General features: G+C 41.4%; 1 protein-coding gene across 5 annotated transcripts in view; it reads left to right on the top strand.

Moving 5' to 3' along the window:
• Window positions 1-15,598: 15,598 nt before the first annotated feature.
• The window catches only part of LOC115105865 (ran-binding protein 3), a 32,217-nt gene continuing 24,272 nt past the window's right edge, over window positions 15,599-23,543 (top strand). For all 5 annotated transcript variants that reach the window (XM_065007483.1, XM_065007482.1, XM_029628312.2 and 2 more), the window contains exons 1-5: window positions 15,599-16,020; window positions 22,022-22,083; window positions 22,248-22,278; window positions 22,393-22,464; window positions 22,725-22,787. In XM_065007483.1, coding sequence (XP_064863555.1) covers window positions 15,801-16,020; window positions 22,022-22,083; window positions 22,248-22,278; window positions 22,393-22,464; window positions 22,725-22,787 — 448 coding nt within the window. In that variant the 5' untranslated portion in view covers window positions 15,599-15,800. The remainder of the gene's footprint in view (window positions 16,021-22,021; window positions 22,084-22,247; window positions 22,279-22,392; window positions 22,465-22,724; window positions 22,788-23,543) is intronic.

A 23,543-nucleotide genomic window follows, 5' to 3' on the forward strand; every position in this document is an offset into this window, starting at 1 on the left:
CCTCTGATTGAGAACCATACTAGGCCGAAACATAGAAATCCCAAAATCATAGAAAAACAAACATAGACTGCCCACCCCAACTCACGCCCTGACCATACTAAATAACGACAAAACAAAGGAAATAAAGGTCAGAACGTGACAAGAGAATGATTTATTTCAGCTTTTATTTCTTTCATCACATTCCCAGTGGGTCAGAAGTTTACATACACTCAATTACTATTTGGTAGCATTGCCTTTAAATTGTTTAATTTGGGTCAAATGTTTTGGGTAGCCTTCCACAAGCTTCCCACAATAAGTTGGGTGAATTTGGGTGAATGCTTCAATATATCCACACCATTTTACTTCCTCACGATGCCATCCATTTTGTGAAGTACACCAGTCCCTCCTGCAGCAAAGCACCCCCACAACATGATGCTGCCACCCCCGTGCTTCACGGTTGGGATGGTGTTCTTCGGCTTGCAAGCATCCCCCTTTTTCCTCCAAACATAACAATGGTCATTATGGCCAAACAGTTCTATTTATGTTTCATCAGACCAGAGGACATTTCTCCAAAAGTACGATCTTTGTCCCCATGTGCAGTTGCAAACCGTAGTCTGGCTTTTTTATGGCGGTTTTAGAGCAGTGGCTTCTTCCTTGCTGAGTGGCCTTTCAGGTTATGTCGACATAAGACTTGTTTTTACTGTGGATATAGATACTTTTGTAACTGTTTCCCTCCAGCCTCTTCACCAGGTCCTTTGCTGTTCTGGGATTGATTTGTACTTTTCGCACCAAAGTATGTTCATCTCTAGGAGACAGAACACATCTCCTTCCTGAGCGGTATGACGGCTGCGTAGTCCCATGGTGTTTATACTTGTGTACTATTGTTTTACAGATGAACGTGGTACCTTCAGGCATTTGGAAATTGCTCAGAAGGATGAACCAGACTTGTGGAGGTCTACAAAATAAAATTCTGAGGTCTTGGCTGATTTCTTTTGATTTTCCCATGATGTCAAGCAAAGAGGCACTGAGTTTGAAGGTTGGCCTTGAAATACATCCACAGGTACACCACCAATTGAGTCAAATAATGTCAATTAGCCTATCAGAAGCTTCTAAAGCAATGACATCTTTTTCTAGAATTTTCCAAGCTGTTTAAAGGCACAGTCAACTTAGTGTATGTGAACTTCTGACCCACTGGAATTGTGATACAGTGAATTATAAGTGAAATAATCTGTCTGTAAACAACTGTTGGAAAAAATTACTTGTGTCATGCACACAGTAGATGTCCTAACTGACTTGCCAAAACTATAGGGGGGGGGGGGGTGGTAGTGCAGTGTGTGTGAGAGCCCAGCCTATCAAAGCATTTCATAATTACAGATGTGAGTGCTACAGGGCGATAGTCATTTAGGCAGGTTACTTTGGAGAACAGGGACAATGGGGGTTAATTTGAAACATATTGGGATTACAGACTGGGACAAGTAGAGATTAAAAATGTCAGTGAAGACACTTTCCAGCTGGTCTGCACATTATTTGAGAACGCACCCTGGTATTCCATCTGGCCCAGTGAGTGTTTTTATTTTAAATGTGTTTATTTAACCAGGTTAGTTGACTGAGAACACATTCTCATTTACAGCAACGACCTTGGGAATAGTTACAGGGGAGAGGATGAATGAGCCAATTGTAAGCTGGGGATGATTAGGTGACCGTGACAGTATGAGGGACAGATAGGGAATTTAGCCAGAACACTGGGGTTAACACCCCTACTTTTACGATAAGTGCCATGGGATCTTTAGTGACCACAGAGAGTCAGGACACCCGTTTAACGTCCCATCCAAAACATGGTACCCTACACAGGGCAACGTCCCCAATCATTGCCCTGGGGTATTTAGACCAGAGGAAAGGATGCCTTCTACTGGCCCTCCAGCAGCATCTGTTCTCCCATCCAGGGACCAACCCTGCTTAACTTCAGAAGCAAGCCAGCAGTGGGATTCAGGGTGGTATGCTGCTTGTTTAAACGTTTTACTCACATCGGCCATTCAGAGCAAGGTCACACAGTCATCCGGAACAACAGGGGCTTTCATGCAAGTGTTGTTTTCCTCGAAAGCAAGCATAAAAGGTATTTAGCTCATTTGGGAGTTCTGCATCACTGGGCATTTCACACTTGCGTTTCCATTTGTAATCCATTATCATTTGCAAGCCCTGCCACATAGGACGAGCATTGAAGCCGGTGTAATAGGATTCCACTTTCCTGGTATATTGTACTTTTGCATGTTTGATGTGTCATTGGAGGTCGTAGCAGGCTTTCTTGTATGCGTCCGTGTCCTGTTTCTTGTAAGCGGTAGCGCTAGCCTTTAGCCCAGTGAGGATATTGCCTGTAAATATGTGGTTTTTGATTTGCATACGTTCGTATAGTCACTGTGGGGGGGACGTCGTCTATGCACTTATTGATGAAGCCTGTGACTGATGTGGTAAACTCCTCAAAGCTGTCAGATGAATCCTGGAACATATCCCAGTATGTACTAGCAAAACCGTCTTGTAGCCTAGCGTGTGCTTCATCGGACCATTTCCGTATTGAGCGTGTCACTGGTACTTCCTGTTTGAGCTTTTGTTTTTAAACAGGAAGCAGGTGAATAGACTCGTGGTCAGATTTGCCGAAGGGAGGACAAGGGAGGGCCATGTATACGTTTCTGTGGTTAGAAAAAAAGTGGTCTAGAGTTTTAGCACCCCTAGTGGTGCTGGGGACGTGTTGGTAAAAGTGAGGTAGAATGGTTTTAAGTCTCCCCATGTTAAAATCTCTGCCCACCAGAAAATGCTTCTTCTTGGTGAGTGGTTTATTGTTTGTTTATGGCCCTATACTGTTTGTTGAGTGCCAAAGTGGTGTTGGCTTGTGGAGGGATGTAGACAGCCATGATAATTACAGATGAGAACTCCTTCGCTAGAAGCAGCACACCAGTTGTTTATGAAGAGGCAGACCCCTCTCCCTTTGAACTTGCCTGAGGCCGCATTCATCCGATTGTGTCGCTGCATGGAGAAACCACTGAGTTCTATATACATAGGGCTCTATTTTAACAAACCTAATGCAATGGTAAATCTAAGCCCAGGAGGCTTAGTTCAGGGGTGTGTGAGAAATATTTTTGCAATTTTCACTATCACAATTATCGGCACACTTGCTGGCGTTGCCGTGAAAGGGCTGGATTTTGATGAATAAACAAGTTGTGGGTGTCGAGGCTTGGCCCCTCACTGGCCAATCAGAACGTGTTCAATGGCGAAATAAGTGGTTTCTGCTTCAAGTTGTGTACTTACAGTCTTTTATGTATTACCTTGGAATCAACTCCAATTCCAAAATTATTCCACTATAGTTTGTTTAAAATGGCTTACAGAAATGAAATAACAAAATGTAGACCTATTTTTGCGAAATACGTTAACTTCAACCAATTTGCAGTCCACATTGTTCTAAGTAATTGCATGGCTTCAATAGCATTCACACTGATATAGGGGCTAGTCCTACTGTAAATTGCATTATGACTGAGCATGGACATGACAAACTGTCACACCTGCTCATCTCCCCCTCTCTGGCGCTCAAGGGCGCCAGGCTACCCTTCATTACGCACACCTGTCACCATCATTACATGCAGCTGCGTAATATTAGACTCACCTGGACTCCATTACCTTGTTGATTACCCCCTCTATATCTGTCTGCTCCTCAGTTTGTTCCCCGTGTCAGCATTGATGTAGTTATTTTCCCCCTATCCAGATGCTGTTCCTGTTCTGTTTCATGTCCGTTGTTTATTAAATGTTCTCCCTGTACCTGCTTCTCGTCTCCAGCGTCGATCCTCACACAAACATTGTCAATAAGCAAGATTATTGATAAGGCCTAAAAAAGAGAATGAATAGTTCTAATAACATTCTAAACAAAACAAAACAACAACTTATTTTAAATAGGCTATGTCACACTTACAGGCACCATCATTTCTCCCCATGGGCATATAATATTAAAACAATGCAGACTATGGAGGTTTTTACCACATCCAAACTTGTCACAGTAGCTGGACAAAGATTCAATATAAATAGAAAGAGAGATTGCCAACTCACCTTTATACAGCTCCCAAATAGGCCTATGTCTTATGAACATATTCAGAAGAGCATAATCGCCTGAAGTTGCATTGCAAGTGTGCTACGGACGTTGTCACCATAACACCAAGAACGTGTAATAACATTTTACGAAAAAAAGCTATCAGTTTATAAAAACTACAACAACACTAAATATATGTAAAAATGAAATGATATCATAAAAACACCAGGATAAAAAAGACGCGCATTGCTGTTGAACCAGCCTTAGCTATATTAGGCCTAAGGGAGGGCTTGGGTTTTAAACATATGAAACGGAAAACAAGCACTTTTTACAGGTTACAGATCACTTCTAAATATGAGGTTCACCTTATTCACATAGGTTCTCATCTCTCGTTTCATGATGGGCATGGACACGTAGCCTACATTATGGAAGGGGGTTTACGCACGCCCAAAACGGGCCCCGCAAAAAAATCATATGGGCCAGCCTACAATGCATAGATAAAAAGGTCATGTCAGCTCTGTGTCACTTCTCTCAAACATGAAATTTAAAAAGCTTTGGTGATTAAGATTTATTTTCAAGCGGCCTCAGGACCCAAACCCTTTATCGACAGTCTTGACTACTTCGCCATTGCATTGGGCAGACAAAATAAGCCTTAATTGAGAGGAAGGGAGGCTATGCTTGGTTTTTAATCCAATTAAATTAAATGTGAAAAAAAACGTTTCGTTTTTTATGCTTCTAAATACAAAGTATACAGGCACCAAAAGCACATGAGGCTACTCTTATTCCATGGGCATATATGGGCAGTGTGCATCACTGCTGGATAGGCTGCTTTTACGCGGTGGAAATTAATGCCATAACCAACTGCATTACCGCTAAAACCTGCTTTTGATTGGTCTTGACCCTATCAGCGCTGCCTGAAGTTAGCACTTTGGATCATATTTTTAAGGACACGCCTAAAATATTTCCACCCGGCGCATCTGAGCGCAAGCGAGCAGATATAAAACAGGTAAATTGCCGAACCTGGCGTTACGGCTGGAAAATGCCACTGCGCCAGTTTTTACATAACGAAATTGCAAATTAACGTGCATTTGATACTAGCGCCGCCTTAACGCCAGCCGAAAATTGAGCCCAGAGAGCCATCCAGCCACGTCTCTGGAAGGTATACAATATTGCAGCTTTTCAAGTCTCTCATGTAGGAGACTCTCGATCGAGGCTCCTCCATCTGATTCTCAGTGACTGGACATTTGCCAATGGAATGGAGAGGAGTGCCGGTTGATTTTCTCTTCGTCTCAGTCTCACCAGGATTCCAGCTCATCTACCGCGCCTATGCATGCAGCGTTTTGGGTAGACCATGAAACGTATGTATTAATACGCATGTGTGAATTGGAATGTGTTTTTTTGCATATCCCAACTCTCCCTGAGAAACCCTCGGACAGTGGGGTCATGGCCAGGGTCTATGTCAGATACTCCAGTGAGTGTAATTTGCTCAATATTAGGAGTTGATATTATGAATGAAGATATTATCCTCTTTTCTACTGTAGGTATGTAGTTCAAAATGTGTGTATTATGTTGTTGCTAGCTATAGTAATAAAAAAACACTTTTTTAAAATACATTTTTGCAGACCCCCTGCAGTACCTCTGTGACCCCCCTATGTTGAAAACCCCTGCTTTAATATGATGCAAAACAGCTCATTGAGAACTATTATTACAGTTCAAAGTAAATCCACAGAGTAACTGACACAAGAAAGCCAATTATAGTTAGTTGAAAAAACTGTAACTTGTGCAGTAGTGGGTGACCTCACTGCAAGGAAAATGTATTCCCCTGTGAAGTAGAGTATAATTAGTGAATAATACCCCTGAAATCAGGCCACGTAACCACTTACAAATAAAACTGGCAGCAAACTGGCAGATAAATGAATGAATGGAAATTTACTCCAATGGAGAATATGTTTTTTAGTGATCCAAAAATGCACAAATCATTCTGTGGGATGTCAAAATCTGCACAATGCTGACACATATCTTTCATGTATCGAATTCAAGTGTTAATTGACGTTTCATGACCTGCACGATAACAGTAGAGGTAAAATGCCTGTAGCCAGTCCTGTAGAATTCAATGAGGGGCACATTTCAGGGGGCCCTGCCCCCCATCACCACCACCACCAATTGCTATTGAATCTGCAAGGGAGCCTTGCGTTCATTGTTTATTCTTCAAAGTTCCAGTCCAGACAAAATCAAGTCCAGGCCTAAATACCTTTGCACTGTTAAAATGGAAAGTGGGGCTGCCAATACCTGAAGAGTGTCATTAGTTTGCCAGTCACACACAATGCTTTGGCAGGAGAATCCAGGCTGGGCAGACCAGCACTGTCTAGGAGAGCAAGACAGTCACTAAGGCTTATCCTCTTTGTGATGCTCAATGTCCACGTTAGAAGATCTAACAGACTTAAAAGCAAACAAAGCCAACTCATGCTGGTATCTTAGGTGATTTTTAGCCTCTTCACGCTTATTAGACTTTTCCTAAAAAATACCATTGACTAAACATATTACTCAAAATGCAAACTGCGTACTTGCTACGTCTTGCACGACTTGCGGCGGCGGACTGTTGCCCCCCCTTGAAGCACGGCATTGTATACAGAATTGTCTTGTTGAGGCAACACTCTTACAGTATAAATGGTAATAGCAGAACAATGTTTTTGAAACAGCTGAAATGTATGTTTGAGACTTGTTTTATTGAGTTTTTACTTGTTACTTTCTGAAATTTTTGCAGTAGCTGTCGGCTGCACTGAGCCACGTAAAACTATGGAAGGCAATCCCCACCACCAAAACATGTCAAATGTAGATCATACAAATAGGATATGTCCTAGAGTGGTGGGGGGGGGTGTTTTCTTTGGGCCCAGAGTTTTTCCTAATCTGGTAGTAGGGTAACCTAACCAACTTCGGACCCTAGTTGTAGCATATGACATAGTAATACAATTTTTTTAAATAAAAAAAACTCACCAATCAGGCCTTTTGATAGAGTGGCCACTCCTCAGTAAAAGGCACATGACTGCCCACTTGGAGTTTGCCAAAAGGCACCTCAAGGACTCTCAGACCATGAGAAACAATATTCTCTGGTCTGATAAAACCAAGATTGAACTATTTGGCCTAAATGCCAAGTGTCACTTTTGGAGGAAACCTAGCACCATCCCTACGGTGAAGCATGGTGGTGGTTGCATCATGCTGTGGGGATGTTTTTCAGTGGCAGGGACAGAGAGACTAATCAGGATCGAGGGAAAGATGAAAGGAGCAAAGTACAGAGATTCTTGATGAAAACCTGCTCTAGGGCGCTCAGGCTCTCAGACTGGGGCGAAGGACAACGACCCTAAGCACACAGCCAAGACAGCTCAGAAGTAGCTTCAGGACAAGTCTCTGAATGTCCTTGAATGGCCCAGACAGAGTTCGGACTTCAACCTAAACGAACATCTTTGGAGATACCTGAAAATAGCTGTGCAGTGACACTCCCCATCCAACTTGACAGAGCTTGAGAGTTCTGCAGAGAAGAATGGGAGAAATTCTCCAAATACAGGTGTGAAAAGCTTCTAGTGTCATACCCAAGAAGACTTGAGGCTGTAATCGTTGTCAATGGTGTTTCAACAAAGTGCTGAGTAAAGGGTCTGATATTTCAGTTTTGTCTAAAAACCTGTTTTTGATTTGTCAACATGGGATATTGTGTTTAGATTGATGAGGAAAATAAACAATTTAATCAATTTTGGAATAAGGCTGTAACATATCAAAATATGGAAAAAGTGAAGGGGTCTGAATACTTTCCAAATGCACTGTATATTCGTGTGAGAGAGTTCATTGTTCATTTTTGATAGGGTGACGTTACTTGATGAAGCAACATGCTGTTATAACAACTGTGCTTTTATCTTGAAGCTAACATGTAATGAGTGTAGCTTACAGACAGGAAAATAAACACTTTAATTGTCTGCACATACTTGCTTGTGAATTGTTGCATTATTCAACAGTGTAATATGTTTTGGTTGCATTATTCAATATTGTAATATGTTTTAGTAGAAAAATCTATGTCATTGTTAAGTAGGTTGTGCTTACTAGTTAGTGGTTACTGTGTATTTACGGTCAATTTGAGCTGCGGACCAAGAATGTTGTGTTGCCAGCCACAATGAAAGATAAGGTAAGGATGTAATGTGAATTGAAAGGTAGAAATCTCTTTCGACACCCCGCTCCTCAGATTGCTTCATATCTCGTAATGAGAATAGGGTATTAGTGTTAGTCTGTGTCAGGGGCCCACAGTTTGACTGCAAAGCCATGCTCACCACACAGCTGACCAATTTTCTTTGTAGTAAGAAAAGGGTTATTATCTATGATCTCTAGTGGCCTCAAGCAGGGATGAGGTTAATTCCATAAATTAAATTCTCTCTCCTGGTAAATTCCCTATAATTCAATTCAAATTCCAGGTCAGTCTTTGAATTCTAAGATATTTCAATTTCTCTCAATTCCCATGTTAGGTCAATTCCAATAATTCAATTCCCAATTTAATATTATCCCCAACAATTCCACAAATTCAAATTCTATTCCCTCAAACTTTCATGCTGATCATGTCAGCGCTATATGCAAATATAGAAATACAAGTAGAAATGTTTTCAAACAAATCCTGCAATCCATTTTTTGATAAGGGCATTCATTCCATGAATTGGGAAATGTACAAATACTCAATTTCAAATATATATATTTTTACAATTACAATGAAATTACAATTCAATCAGCCCAAACAGTCTCATTTTAATTCCATAACTTGAAGATTGAATTCAATTCAAATTTCAACAATGTAAATTATCCACTTTATGAGAAAATTCAAGAATTTAATCTGGTAGGTAGCCTAGTGGTTAGAGCATTGGACTAGTAACTGAAAGGTTGCAAAATCGAATCCCTGAGCCGACAAGGTAAAAATCTGTTGTTCTGCCCCTGAACAAGGCAGTTAACCCACTGTTCCTAGGCCGTCATTGAACATAAGAATTTGTTCTTACCTGACTTCCCTAGTTAAATAAAGGTAAAATAATAAACATTTTTTAAAAAAGCCATTTGTCATGTCTTCAAATTGTGTTCTCTGTTTCCAAAAAGTGGGGGACTCGACTCCACCATGCTCCATCCATCTCCCCATCCACTGCTAAAGGAGTTATATAATGGCATCGGCTAATGACATCAGAAATTACTCACACAGAGCTAATCCATGGGATGGGAAGAACATTTTCAATACAATTACTCCCACACCCCATGGTCCGGAGCTGAGAAAGTGCTTTACTGTATTTCACTCTCACATGTACAGAGCTCGCCTGTACAGGCCCTTCCGGAGCAGTGAAGACATCAACAACATGTCCTGTTTGTTGACCTGTCAAAAGAGAGCTGTCTGTCATAATCCAGGTGGAATCAGGAATTCCCCAGGGCAGCTGTCTAGGCCCCTTACTTTTTCCAAACTTACAAATGACATGCCACTGGCTTTGAGTAAGGCCAGTGTGTCTATGTATGAGGATGACTCAACACTATACACGTCAGCTACTACAGCGACTGAAATTACTACATCACTTAACAAAGAGCTACAGTTAGTTTCAGAATGGGTGGCAAGGGATAAGTTAGTCCTAAATCTTTCAAAAACTAAAAGCATTGTATTTGGAACAAATTATTCACTAAACCCTCAACCTCAACTAAATCATGTAATGAATAATGTGTAAATTGATCAAGTTGAGGTGACTAAACTGCTTGGAGAAACCCTGGATTTTAAACAGTCATGGTCAAAACATATTGACACAACAGTAGCTAAGATGGGGAGAAGTACATGTATGTCTATAATAAAGTGCTGCTCTGCCTTCTTAACAGCACTATCAACAAGGCAGGTCCTACAGGCCCTATTTTTGTCACACCTGGACTACTGTTCAGTTGTGTGGTCAGGTGCCACAAAGAGGGACTTAGTAACCACAAAACACCAGTCTCAACATGAACAGTGAAGAGGCGACTCCGGGATGCTGGCCTTCTAGGCAGAGTTGCAAAGAAAAAGCCATATCTCAGACTGGCCAATAAAAAGAAAAGATTAAGCTGAGCAAAAAGAACACAGACACTGGACAGAGGAACTCTGCCTAGAAGACCAGCATCCCAGAGTTGCCTCTTCACTGTTGATGTTGAGACTGGTGTTTTGTGGGTACTATTTAATGAAGCTGCCAGTTGATTACTTGTGAGGTGTCTGCTTCTCAAACTAGACACTCTAATGTACTTGTCCTCTTGCTCAGTTGTGCACCAGGGCCTCCCACTCCTCTTTCTATTCTGGTTATAGCCAGTTTGCGCTGTTCTGTGACGGAAGTAGTACACGGCGTTGTACGAGATCTTCAGTTTCTTGATAATTTCTCGCATGGTAGAGTCTTCATTTCTCAGAACAAGAATAGACTGACGTGTTTCAGAAGATAGTTCTTTGTTTCTGGCCATTTTGAGCCTGTAATCAAACCCACAAATGCTGATGCTCCACATACTCAACTTGTCTAAAGAAGGCCAGTTTTATTGCTTCTTTAATCAGAACGACAGTTTTCAGCTGTGCTAACATAATTGGAAAAGGGTTTTCTAATGATCAATTAGCCTTTTAAAATTATAAACTTAGATTAGCTAACACAACGTGCCATTGGAACACAGTAGCGATGGTTGCTGATAATGGGCCTCTGTACGCCTATGTAGATATTCCATAAAAATCTGCCGTTTCCAGCTACAATAGTCATTTACAACATTAACAATGTCAACACTGTATTTCTGATACATTTTTTGTTATTTTAATGGACAAAAATGTAGCTTTTCTTTCAAAAATCTCAAACTTTTGAACAGTAGTGCATAATAAATACAAATGTCAAGCAGGGAGTTTTTCAACCATCTGTTCAAGTTCAGGTCCTTCTTCCTTTGCAAGGATTTGTTGTGATTGTCATTTCATATATTTACTATACAATAGAAAACCGAAACAGAAAATGGTGAGCATTTTGTTTTTATAGACAATTTCACGAGGCACTGTCATGAGGCACTGTCGAACACAAAGTCCATTGAAAGATACAAGCTGAATCCCATTGACTGATGGTTGTCTATGACTTTACCTGGTTTACCTTATGTGGTGTGAATTAGTCTTGCCTTATTCTCAGCACTTAACACTGACCTCATCTGTCAGCCCCACCTGTGGTCCAAAGGTCTGGCCCCTCCCTAAGGAGGGCATTGTATGGATCTATGCTCCTAGACACAAACAGCAATAGAATACTATTATAACGCTAAGGACTTTTGGGAGTGAGCGATTTGGAATGTACAGATAACAAATCGGTTAATTATATCCCTATGACTGTGTCATAGCAATTGTCTTTCAATGTACCCAGGCATAAGTTTTATGTTCTTTAACTGTTTTTTTGTTGTTGGGAGTGCCTGCTAAAGGAATAGTGCACATGCATGAACTTGAAATTGATATGCTAGTGTATGGCCTAATTAAGACAGGTGATTTTTTTATGGCTGCCTTGATTATGCAGCAAGACATTGGTGTCACCATGTGGTAAGAAGGAAGACTTGCACATCTGCATAAAAGGTGCCGTATAAGAGCCTGTGCAAAACTGGGTGAAGTTACAGTTGATGTCAGAAGTTTACATACACCTTACCCAAATTAATTTAAAGTCAGTTTTTCACAATTCCTGACACTTAATCCTAGTAAAAATTCCCTGTCTTAGGTGACTGCCTGCCAGACAAGAAAAAACCATTCTGATGGCTTACACAGCAATAAAGCTGCATTTTTAATCTTTCAGATCCATTTGGGTCTGATAGAGACCCGACCCAATTTGGATCAGATTCTCCCTCATCTCTTATATATTTTGGGTCAAATCTGGTTCATGATCTGATCCACATCGGAACCGAATCAGATCGGTATTGATTTTTTATTTTATTTACAGGACCTGTGGGTGTCAGATGCCATCTATTTTGTGAATAGCTCCCTCCTGCAGCAAAGCACCCCCACAACATGATGCTGTCACCCTCGTGCTTCACGGTTGGGATGGAGTTCTTCGGCAAGCCTCCCCCTTTTTCCTCCAAACATAACGTGGTCATTATGGCCAAACAGTTCTATTTTTGTTTCATCAGACCAGAGGACATTTCTCCAAAAAGTACCATGTTTGATCCCATGTGCAGTTGCAAACCGTAGTCTGGCTTTTTTTGTGGCGGTTTTGGAGCAGTGGCTTCTTCCTTGCTGAGCGGCCTTTCAGGTTATGTCTATATAGGACTCGTTTTACTGTGGATATAGATACTTTTGTACCTGTTTCCTCCAGCATCTTCACAAGGTCCTTTGCTGTTGTTCTGGGATTGATTTGCACTTTTCGCACCAAAGTACGTTCATCTCTAGGAGACAGAACGCGTCTCCTTCCTGAGCGGTACGACGGCTGCGTAGTCCCATGATGTTCTACTTGCGTACGATTGTTTGTACAGATGAATGTGGTACCTTCAGGTGTTTGGAAATTGCTCCCAAGGATGAATGAGACTTGTGGAGGTCTACAATTATTTTTCTGAGGTCTTGGCTGATTTCTTTTGATTTTCCCATGATGTCAAGCAAAGAGGCACTGAGTTTGAAGGTAGGCCTTGAAATACATCCACAGGTACACCTCCAATTGAGGTGTACTTGACTCAAATGATCCCAACTCCTGTATGGCCAAAACTACTCTACCTCTTTAGATTCTCTACACCTTATTCCAGGCATCTTTTCAGTTTTGTTCTTCATTTTTGGCGATGGATAGGTTGGTGTTCAGCTTCAAATGCCTATATGGGTGGTCAAGGAAAATCTGCAAAGTGGTTCAGTTCTTTCCAATGGTGTATAAGTATTCAGGTGCAGGAATTCAGTTTGTCTGTGATTAGCTCCAAATGAAAAAAGAACATTGAATCACTAAGGAATTTATAGCTGTGTTACTGAACCATGTATTAGCAGTCAGCAAAAAGTAACAGTAGCACAACAAAGCAAACTACACAACAGGGTATTATTATCTATCCTGATGCCTAATCACTTTACCCTTGCCTACATGTACATACCTACCTCAACTAACATGTATCCCAATGCACATTGTTATTTTATTGGTACTCCCTGTATATAGCTGTGTTTAATTTCTCTTATGTTTGTATCTTCTTATTTATCTCTATGGGAAAGAGCTTGTAAGCAAGTATTTCAATGTAAGGTCTACTACACCTGTTGTATTCAGTGCATGTGACTAATAACATTTTATTTTTTTATTTTTTTGAAAAATAACATTGAGAACCTTTCACCAATAGATGGCACTGTATTAACCCAGATGTCTTGAAATATTCCACTGGCAAAATTGTCTTAAACACTCCCATCCGATCCCAGGTGCACTGATTTACGAGGAGGTAAAATTTTCTACAAATGTAGTGTTTTCACTTATTTCTCCCTCAGTGCATAGAGGTAAATTACTTTTTTTTATTACCATAATTCATATAATGTACACATTTAAAACATGATGGAATTCCCTTTCAATACTGCAATATGATGGGACTTCAGAGGATTGTGGAAGTAAAAGGTTCAGTGACATCTGTTTTATGGGTTATAATGGCCTGGTCAGATCTGAGCATTAGCAGGGTATGTTGTGGACTCACACACACACGGCTATAGCCCAATTATAGTGTTCTGTGGCAAGGTCGGTGAGCGAGAGAGAGACCTGCTGATTGTTATCAGCTGAGATAGATGAAGGGCAGAAAGGGTTGTGTAATGTGTAATGGAACTAAAAAGGAATACCCTCTGGCCCAGAGAGAGAGAGATAGTCAAGGGGGAGCCTGGCCCTGAGAGTTAAAAACAAACCATGATTGTGAAATGCTCACAGTCAGAGCAAGCACATTCAGACCACACATAGACAAACACAACAAACAGACATAGAAACCCTAACAACCCCAAATGACATAAAAACATATTGTGAAAAAAAGCCATGAACTAAAAAAAAACATGCACAGAACACAAGAGTTCATACATACTGTGCACACATAAACAGATACAGTCATCGTCCACAGTAGTTATACCACTAAACACATGAAGTAAAAATGAATGCACAGTCACACACAATAACACACTACAACATAACTCATGCACACAGGCAGCCCCTCTGAACAGAGAGCATTTGCCCCCTCTATGGCTGCTGCATGGACACACAGTGGAAAATTCCTCCCGCTCCAACTGAGCATGCTCTGAAAACCAGCCCATTCCAGTCCTGCACCCTTCACTCAGAGCCTGTCCCTGTATAGTCAATGAATCACAATCACCAGCTGGGGGATCTCACATGACAACCAGGCAGGCACCAGCATGAACTGTGTGTTCTAATGCTGCTTGGCATTTTAAAATGTCTTCTGATATCACAGTAATCCTTAGCTGTCTTGGGACAATTTGTAAAAGAAACCTAATAAACAAATGTTGATTTATTTAGCTGGCAATTCATAAAACTATTCTTAATGATAGAGCTCAAGCAGTCCACTCCAGGTTATTAATAGCTATGGGTACTGAGCCACATTTACCATTCCTATCACCGGGTAAACTACACACTGAACAGACAAGACCAAGTTAGGATCAATAGAAAGAAAGAATGCTTTATTAAATGATGAAAATTGTGTTAATAAGTGTCATTATGCATCTACTATAATAAGAATCAAGGCTCTGTGTCACCATCTACTTTCAATATTAAATAAGTAGTGCAGCTACCATGGAATTTGGGAATAGTGGGAATGAAGTTGCAGCACAGAGTGAAGTTGCCACTATTGTCTCTCGTTGAGCAAAGGCTAGACAGATACATATCCTGTTTCTCCCTCATGATTTGGGGAATCCAACAACAATTGAATACAAGCTCACTCTGGACATTTCCCAAGTCGTCTCTCATGAGTAGAACTCAACGTTCAAGTTAAGCATTTTGCAAAAGCCCAAGCCACAATAAGGCATTATACAGAAACAGTTGAGAAGCAGCTCAACTGCCATTCAAAAGTTGATGCTGCTGCATATAACTCAAGTACAGTAGGCCAGGCCTGTGTAACCTACTTAGATTCAGGTGATCTTTGGGCAAAGTTCCATAAATTCCATTCCAGTGGGGATAAGGCAATAACACACAGAGCATCATGCCATTGTTCATCCCTTTTTTGTTCTAGCACACTGTTTGTTCTAGCACACAACCATTGGAATTCCGCACTGGCAAATTGAGCATATGTTGTCAAAGGTTCACATCCAATTTATTTGCCTGGGCATATTACTTTCATGTAGTACCCATCATGGCAGAATCTATGTTTCTTTAGTATGTATTACCTACTTAATAGGTTACATCGTCTAAGCTATAGTGGGTAAATCTGTAGGATTGCTCAGAATAGTATTTATTTGTATTTTTGGGAAATGTTTTTAATGGCATAAGAGAAGAGTGAATTTAGCGCTACAAACTGATTGAGGGTGCTGCCCTGTCTAAATCACTCAAGCCTTACCACGCCCACATTTCACAAGCAGCCAGGAGCCATGCTCGGTAGTAAACACGGGATATGACTGTTCATTTACACACGCAGCAAAGGCTACGCGACAGACAACTGACTGGAGAGTGCCAACATCAACAAATCAGGAGTATCAAGCTTTTGACACCAAAGGAGCAAATCACCACCTTTATCTGGATTCTTCTTTATTTTCTTGAGGTTGTGTTTATTTTACTACGGTAGTTTATCACATCTTCAGATCCGAAGAATGAGAGGGAATCTTTCCGCGAACGAAGATATTTCAGGCTATTATTCAATGATGCCTGTCTCGGACTTCCATGCAAAGCCTTCCTGTACGATGGAGCCCGCGGACAGTATGTGTGGAGCGGGAGGAGCTGTCACCGCCAGACCGCTGATGGGGAACATCTCTTCGTGGCAGCACTCTGGGGATGGAGGATGCGCGCAGGACGGAGCTGAGGAGTTAAACGGTATGGTTGTCATTGCGTCTCACTTTTTAAAAGTGACTTGAACAGATCTTGACTGCTAGATAATAATATGAATAGATTTGTAGACCTTAATATAATCAAGGTTTTGTTTTTATTTTTTGAGATTATGTTTTTAGTGCTAAAATGCCACACGTGATTAATATTCCCCATATATTCACATATATTTGGTTTCATGGGCATTTTAAAACACAGCAGCCTTACTAATCATAATTGAAATACTAAATGCACACTGAAGAGTCCTGTCTCTCTCCTGTTGTGAGGTTTATTTATAGCTTGATCTTAGTAGGCCCTACTGCAAACATGAAACTCATTCACAGAGAAATATTTGGAAAAATACACAATTGTTTACCGTAGCACATGTACATATCATTGCTCTTCTTTGCTCTTTCAGTAGTGACATCAATATTTAGTCGAAACTCTTAATAAACACACACACACACATACATACATACATACATACATACATACATACATACATACATACATACACACTGTATCCTGATGCAATATGTCTAGGGTTCTTATCTTATTTAACTTCATAGAGCACACATGCACAGAAGCAGGAGGATGAACGTATGGTTCAGTAATTTACCTGATTTAAAATACAGTTAAAGCTTGGATCTTGGTATATTTACAATACAGTTTTAGCTTGGATCTTGGTACATTTATAATACAGTTTTAGCTTGGATCTTGGTACATTTATAATACAGTTTTAGCTTGGATCTTGGTACATTTATAATACAGTTTTAGCTTGGATCTTGGTACATTTATAATACAGTTTTAGCTTGGATCTTGGTACATTTATAATATAGTTTTAGCTTGGATCTTGGTACATTTATAATACAGTTTTAGCTTGGATCTTGGTCCATTTATAATATAGTTTTAGTTTGATCTTGGTACATTTATAATACAGTTTTAGCTTGGATCTTGGTATATTTATAATACAGTTTTAGTTTGATCTTGGTACATTTATAATACAGGTATAGCTTGGCACGTGTTGCTTTTGAACCAAGCCTGTAACCTTTTGCACATTCATGTCTAACCTATAGGGATGAGTTGACATTCTATGGCTGCAGGGTTGTCATCTGCAGCTCTGTGTCACCCTGGTGTAACACAGTGGGATGTGTCAGGAATCAGGGATGAAATGAGTGCATTGGAAAAGTACTGTATGTGTAAGACGTGATCACATCTCATCCCAGGGGGAGTGGTTATTATTTACCCCCCACTTGAGGTTATAGACTCCACTAATGAAAACGAGGACCAGGTCAGGCTAGCTAATTCCAGTTCTCCACCAAGCTACCAAACTAGCTAGCTCTGGTAATGGCCAATGACTAGGCTCTTTCTCATGTTCCAGCGTGAACACTGAGATATCCCCCCTCCCTCCTCCATACCCAAACTACAGTCCCCCTCCTTATAGTGTTATAGGCACCCACCGTCCCCTTTTAGATTTCCAATCATACGTCTGTTCATGTTTCAGACTGGAGTGACGAAACATACTAGATTATTCTATTGCTAGGTGGAGAAGAAGAAGAAAAAAACATCTACAAGAGAAGCAGAGCAGTTAACCAGAAGTTCTGGATTTGAATGTTTTCCCGGGGGCCTTAACTAGAGTGATTTGGATATATAGCTCTCAGTAAGTTCAGAAATACTGTCTCGTTACCGGTACAGCCCCGCTGTTTGCTGTAGGGGAAATAATAAGCAGGCTGAGATAGTGTTTAAGGTCGAGTTAAGAGGCAATCGAGGTAACCAAATTATTAAAGATTAGCACAATAGCTCATCAATAAATTACAAATAATTCCTGATATTCCCAGGAAAATCAAATGCACTTAGGACATTCAATCCGGTAAGATCTTATTTTCTCCTAATTTCTCAGTAAAAGTCTGTTTTCGTCCAGAGCTGCAGAGCTAACAGAGATATGACAAGTGATTCATGAGGGTGTGACTGAGGCCTCAGTGAGTTAGATATGCCCATTCCCATAGTTGGAAGTTGTTGTAAGTAGCCCTGCATTCCTATGGTGGTGAAGCACCCCTTATAATAGCCTGTTAGAGGCCCAGTCTGGCTTATGGGCTCAGGAGTAAGACAGCATCCAGGGAAAGCTGTGTGTGTGTGTGTGTGTGTGTGTGTGTGTGTGTGTGTGTTTGCATGTGTTAGACCCTTTGCAGGAGGTCCTTGGCTGGAATCTGGGGCACCAGCAGAGTTAAGGTTTTCCTTGCAGCATTTCCTGTTCTACAGGAGGCCCCAAACGTTTTCCTAAAATGGTATCTGTGTTCATACAGTGTGAGGTCCCTATATATATATATATATATATATATATATATATTAGGAAAGCCCTCTCTTTTATCAGAAAGAGTAAGTAGCCTTGCACAAGCCTTGGTACAAGGACACCCCCTGGACAGGACACTACTCTATCACAGGGCCTTACCCCCAATCTATCTCCTTAATGTTGAGTGCCAAGCAGAGACGCATCAGGTCCCAATTTTACAGCTTTGGTATGACTCAACCAGGGATCAAACTCCCAATCTCAGGGCAGACACTCTAACCACAAGGCCACTGAGTTGGTTCAGGAATAGACATCAAAGCTAGTTCTGCTTTTTTCCATTATTCCCCTCTAATCAAGGACTGATTTAAGACCTGGGACACTAGGTAGGTCCAATTAAGTATCAGGTAGAACAGAAAACCAGCAGGCTCCGAACTTCATAGGGTAAGAGGGAAAATGCCTGGTGTATTGCACTGGTGGGTGACATTTATTAGTTCAGGCTTGTGGCTGAAATTCACACTGTAAATATTGTTTTGTTGAGTTCCCAAATCCAGAACTCACATTCTTCTATTAGAAGAATAATGCTGTTTTTGTCTGACTGGTTTATATCCATGTCTGTAACCATCTGTCTGACCATAAGGCTGTGATGCAACTGTATGCTGGCCACGTGGTCTTTCAAGTTGTTTTGTCCTTATGTTACCCCAGCTCCCCAAATGAAGCCCAGATGTTCTGCTAGATTGAGCTATTGTTGTGTTGCTCTCGTTTGGAAGATCTGAGAACGGTTGCTGGAACCACTGAAACCCCACTTGGGCCCACAGCCAGCACGTGTGTGAATAGAGGCTGTCTTCATAACAATTGACAGTAGGTACGCTCAATTAGGGGGAAGACAGGGGGAGGCAAGGCAGCTTTATGAAGGGGACGGGGCTTGGTGGGGGCTTGGAGCAAAGCATTGTCCCCCCACGTGAGTGTTGTGTGGGCAGCTGCTGGTTGTGACATGGCGGAGTGATTTTTTTTCCTGGTCCTCTGCCCCTTTAACCCCGCCCAGCCCCGGAGTGACATTCTGATTGAGACCAGAGTAGCCTAGTTTGAGGCAGCTTTTAGGGGGAGTGCCCCCCGCACCAACCCACTCCTGCTCCTAACAGAGACAAGGAAATTTGAGAAAATGTGCGTGCGTGCATGTGTGTTTAATGGGCTCTCCTGTGCGTCTCTTTCTCAGGGCAGCGGTTTGTGGAGCACTGCCACTGCTGGCAGTGGTGTTTATGGCATATTCAGCGTCTGCCAGAAGAGAAGCTCACTGCTTCTTTACAGGCCCGTTAAGTTACCACTAGCAGAGGACAGAGAGAACAAAACATACTTCAACAAACAGTTCAATCTCTCCTCTGTGCCTTCCAAAACCTGAAACTAGGGGACATTAAACAATAATATTTTATTCTAAATCTGTACAGAAAACAGATTCCAGTATTACCATGGAAAAATGACATGATTCACTTTTAGAGTAGGCCTACTGGTTTTTTAGTACCTGCTGCTGAAAGGCTCTGTTGAGGTCTTCATACAATAAAGACTAGTTAGTTGTGCCTTCCTTATAAAGTCTGCAACAGAATGGTCTACCTGTGAGTATCAATTCTCTTTGAGAAGCCTCAGGAAATATTTATGATCCGCTCCTGCAATGAGCATGAACAGGGCGTGTGCATCTCTATTGATGTCAATCTTCATAGATCACCATTTAATGGTCCTCGTCTCTGAGTGATTGGGTCTTGCCTTAGTTTGCAGTGCTCCTCAGGTTTTTCTACTAGATACAAGCATGTTAGGGTTTTTTCTCTTTAAGAAAATAAAAATGGAAAAATGGATTAATGTATAGACAGACCTTGTCAGCAATATTCCAAGGAATGCTCTTTTAAGCTCAAAGGAAGCTAGCTTAATTTATTTTTCATTTCATAAATGGCAAGCATGTCTGTTCATGAAACGTGTTTATTTAGTACTCTCCTCTCTCACTTATGTAATGACCCTTTCAATCCGTGATGTGGAAAAAGAGCGGCTGTCATAAAGAGTTGCCTGCTCTCTGGCGCTAGCCTGACAGTGTGCATCATGTCAGGATTTTCTCATGACGTCTGTTACGTATGGCCCTCAGCCGAGGTCCGGAGCGGTCTGACCTCTGGACACTCATACCTATGGTAACTGAGACACTGTCTGCCCAGACAGAAGATAGGATACGGGGGATGAAAAGGAGAGAAGAGTAGGAAAGGTTAGTGGAGATTCGGGAAAGAAGAGTTGAGATGGAGGAGATGCAATGGGTTTAATTGTTACTGTATATTTGCATTGTCTGGGGTGACCAAACTCAACTGTGAGTAGTACGGTACCTGACCTGTGAATAAGTATTTTCCCACAGCAGCGATGGCATCACCTATGTGTCAGGGAGGGTACACAGTGCTCCTATTGACACTCAGCAAAAACACTCTACCTTATACACGGATGACCACCCACCCTTCTATGCTGTTACATTCAGAGTAAAAGGCACTTGTCTCTGGCACCACTTGACTGTTGGAGTGTTGTGTAAACGAATTGCAATTCCATTTGTGGTGCCCTGCTGTTTGTCTACAGTAGGTCATGTGACTGGAAGCCTTTAGAGTTGGACTGTAGAGTTAATAAGTAGAGCTTGCTCTGATTTCCCCAGGAGGTCACAGACAGGATTACTGTGGCTTGTGGTAGAAATAGCCTCCATTGACCCATTACTGTGCTTTTTATCTGTCAAAGAAAGCTGAACAACTGCATAAATGCAAAAAGCAAACACGTTTCAATGTTAATCATCAGTATATAGGACACATATTAATCAGTTGCATCTGAACAGTCAGTTGTCTTTAGAATAGGCTGCTCACACCATAGACTTTGGTGAATTCCAAGTGATCATCTGTCACTGACTGTGAAGTGTGAATGCCATCTTTCTCCATGCCCATAGTGAACACAGTCACTGACTGACACAGCACTGGCAAATCTCCACATGTGAATTAGCACACCACAAGACATTAATAATTGACTCTAAGCTGAGTTGATCATATGAGGTGAGATCAGTGACAGAGTCCCTGTGTATTTATAGCCTCCATACAGGTCTGAACCAGTCTCAGTCAGTTTGACCCAGAGCCAAGCCTTGGCGTCTGGTGCATCGTTGGCTCACACCTCCACTGCTATCCCATCACTCAGCCCTGCCACGGTGGGCTTGTCCCCAGCGTCCAGGGCCTGTTGTCAGGCTGCGTGGTTACATAAGAGGCCTTGGGTGTCAAAGCCTCCATCGATTAGAATAATACATTGGGGTGGGATGACGATGGACATCTCCAGTCAGAACTGTGGGCGAGCCTAGAGATCTCACCACTCTTTGGGTCCTTGTTTAGTTGGCTGTGTGTTTTGAGGGTTAATTGAGGAATAATAAATGTAGTAGGAAACTACTCTTAAATTCAGAACAGTGCTACTGTTGATTTTCCTAACTTTGCATTTTAGTGTCTTGGCAGAACAGTGTGTACCGACAGATCACAGTCTCAAGTCATTTCCCTGGTTACGTCTTTGTGGTTTCAGTGATAAAATTAGGAAAGGTGTTTTCCTATTTGAATTTAAGTAAACGCTTTTAAACTCAGTTACGGTTTAGCTAAGATTCACTCATGGATAATGACTCAGTCGCTGTATCAAACTTCAACAAGGATAATTCTCTAACTAGGCTATAAATCTGTATTTTCACAGAGAAAACGGTGCTTGCCCCACCGGTGTTCGTATTTCAGAAGTCTTTCACGCTATCCATGAAGGTAATCTGAATCATTTCCTGAAGGGTAACATGTTGACAGATGATGCACATGCTTTATTAAAAAGCAGTTGCTAATCAAAAGGATACATTCAGAAACATGTAATGGAAGAATATGTATCATTAGTTTGTATTTCTGAACTTTCTTTCTGAACTGATTTTCTACAGAGGAGAGCAGAGAGATGGGAGGAGGGATCAGGTCAGCATTATATCTGCTGCATGTCATAACGAGCAAACATTTTGATGAATCTCTGTTGCTTTCTATTGCATTGGCAGTAATGTATTTATGTGTACTTGGCTTGTTCTCCAATAGTTGTGGGAATCAGTCCAAACAAACGAGTCCGATCCTTCACATACCCTAATCCTAACAGCAGAATGAGGAAAGGTGAGTGTTCAGAAATATCAATTTGCAGAAATTGTCTGCCTACTCTATTAAAAAAATACATATATACATATACATATTATGGTATTATTACCACCAAACGTAAACATTTGAGGATTGAATTATAATTCCTGTTCCTCAGTGTTACTCTCCTTTGATAAAGGCGATTTTTTTTTTACAATCTCTACTGACATTTCATCTACAGTATATACACAATGCTGCTGGTTAACATTACTTTTATTTTTTCTCTGCGTCTCTGACAGGCTCCTGTGACGGCAGTAGACGAGTGCGAACAAATTCCCACTCTTTTCCCCCACCACCTCCAGGTAAACAACCGCACCCCCCTACACAAGACCTGTCATCTCTCTAGTGTACTCTATTATCTCTATCCTTTCATCCATCCTTTCTAAGCTGTCCCCTAGGGCATTCAGCATACTGTCCCCTAGGGCATACAGCGCCCATGCAACTGAGTCTAGTTGCCTGATTCCTTGACTCGCCTGCAGATGATTGTAGCCTTAATAAAACTGGGATCTTACTGGGATAAAATACTGTATCTCCATATCTTTGAAATGAACCGAAGCAGTGACGTAGCCGCTGGAAAATGTTTGACGCTACAAATGGATATTTCAGTCGGCTAATGCAGTACTAGTAAAGGCCCAGTGCACTACTTTTGTGAGAAATAATAATAATGATTTTTCAGGGGTGCTGCAGCACCCTCAGCACCCCTACTTCCTGCGGTTAAGCATCATGATCAAACTCTCTTAAAGGGTTTCCTGTCTATATTCACTGCCAGTATTTCCTCTAGGTCCATACATTCCAGTCACACCATCCATGTAAAGGGTTCTTTGGCTGTCCCCATAGAAGAACCCTTTGAAGAGCCATTTTTGGTTGCAGGTAGAACCCTTTCTACAGAGGGTTCTATTTGGAAACCAAAAAGGTTCTACCTGGAACCAAAAAGGGTTCTTCCTGGAACCAAAATTGCTTCTCCGATGGGGACAGCCGAAGGACCCTTTCAGAAAAAAAAAATTGTGTAGATTCCCAGCAGCCACTTCAATGCAGCCCCCAGTATCTCTTTCCCCTGA

This window comes from Oncorhynchus nerka, linkage group LG22, assembly GCF_034236695.1.
Source record: "Oncorhynchus nerka isolate Pitt River linkage group LG22, Oner_Uvic_2.0, whole genome shotgun sequence".
In the NCBI taxonomy this organism is placed as follows: Eukaryota; Metazoa; Chordata; class Actinopteri; order Salmoniformes; family Salmonidae; genus Oncorhynchus; species Oncorhynchus nerka.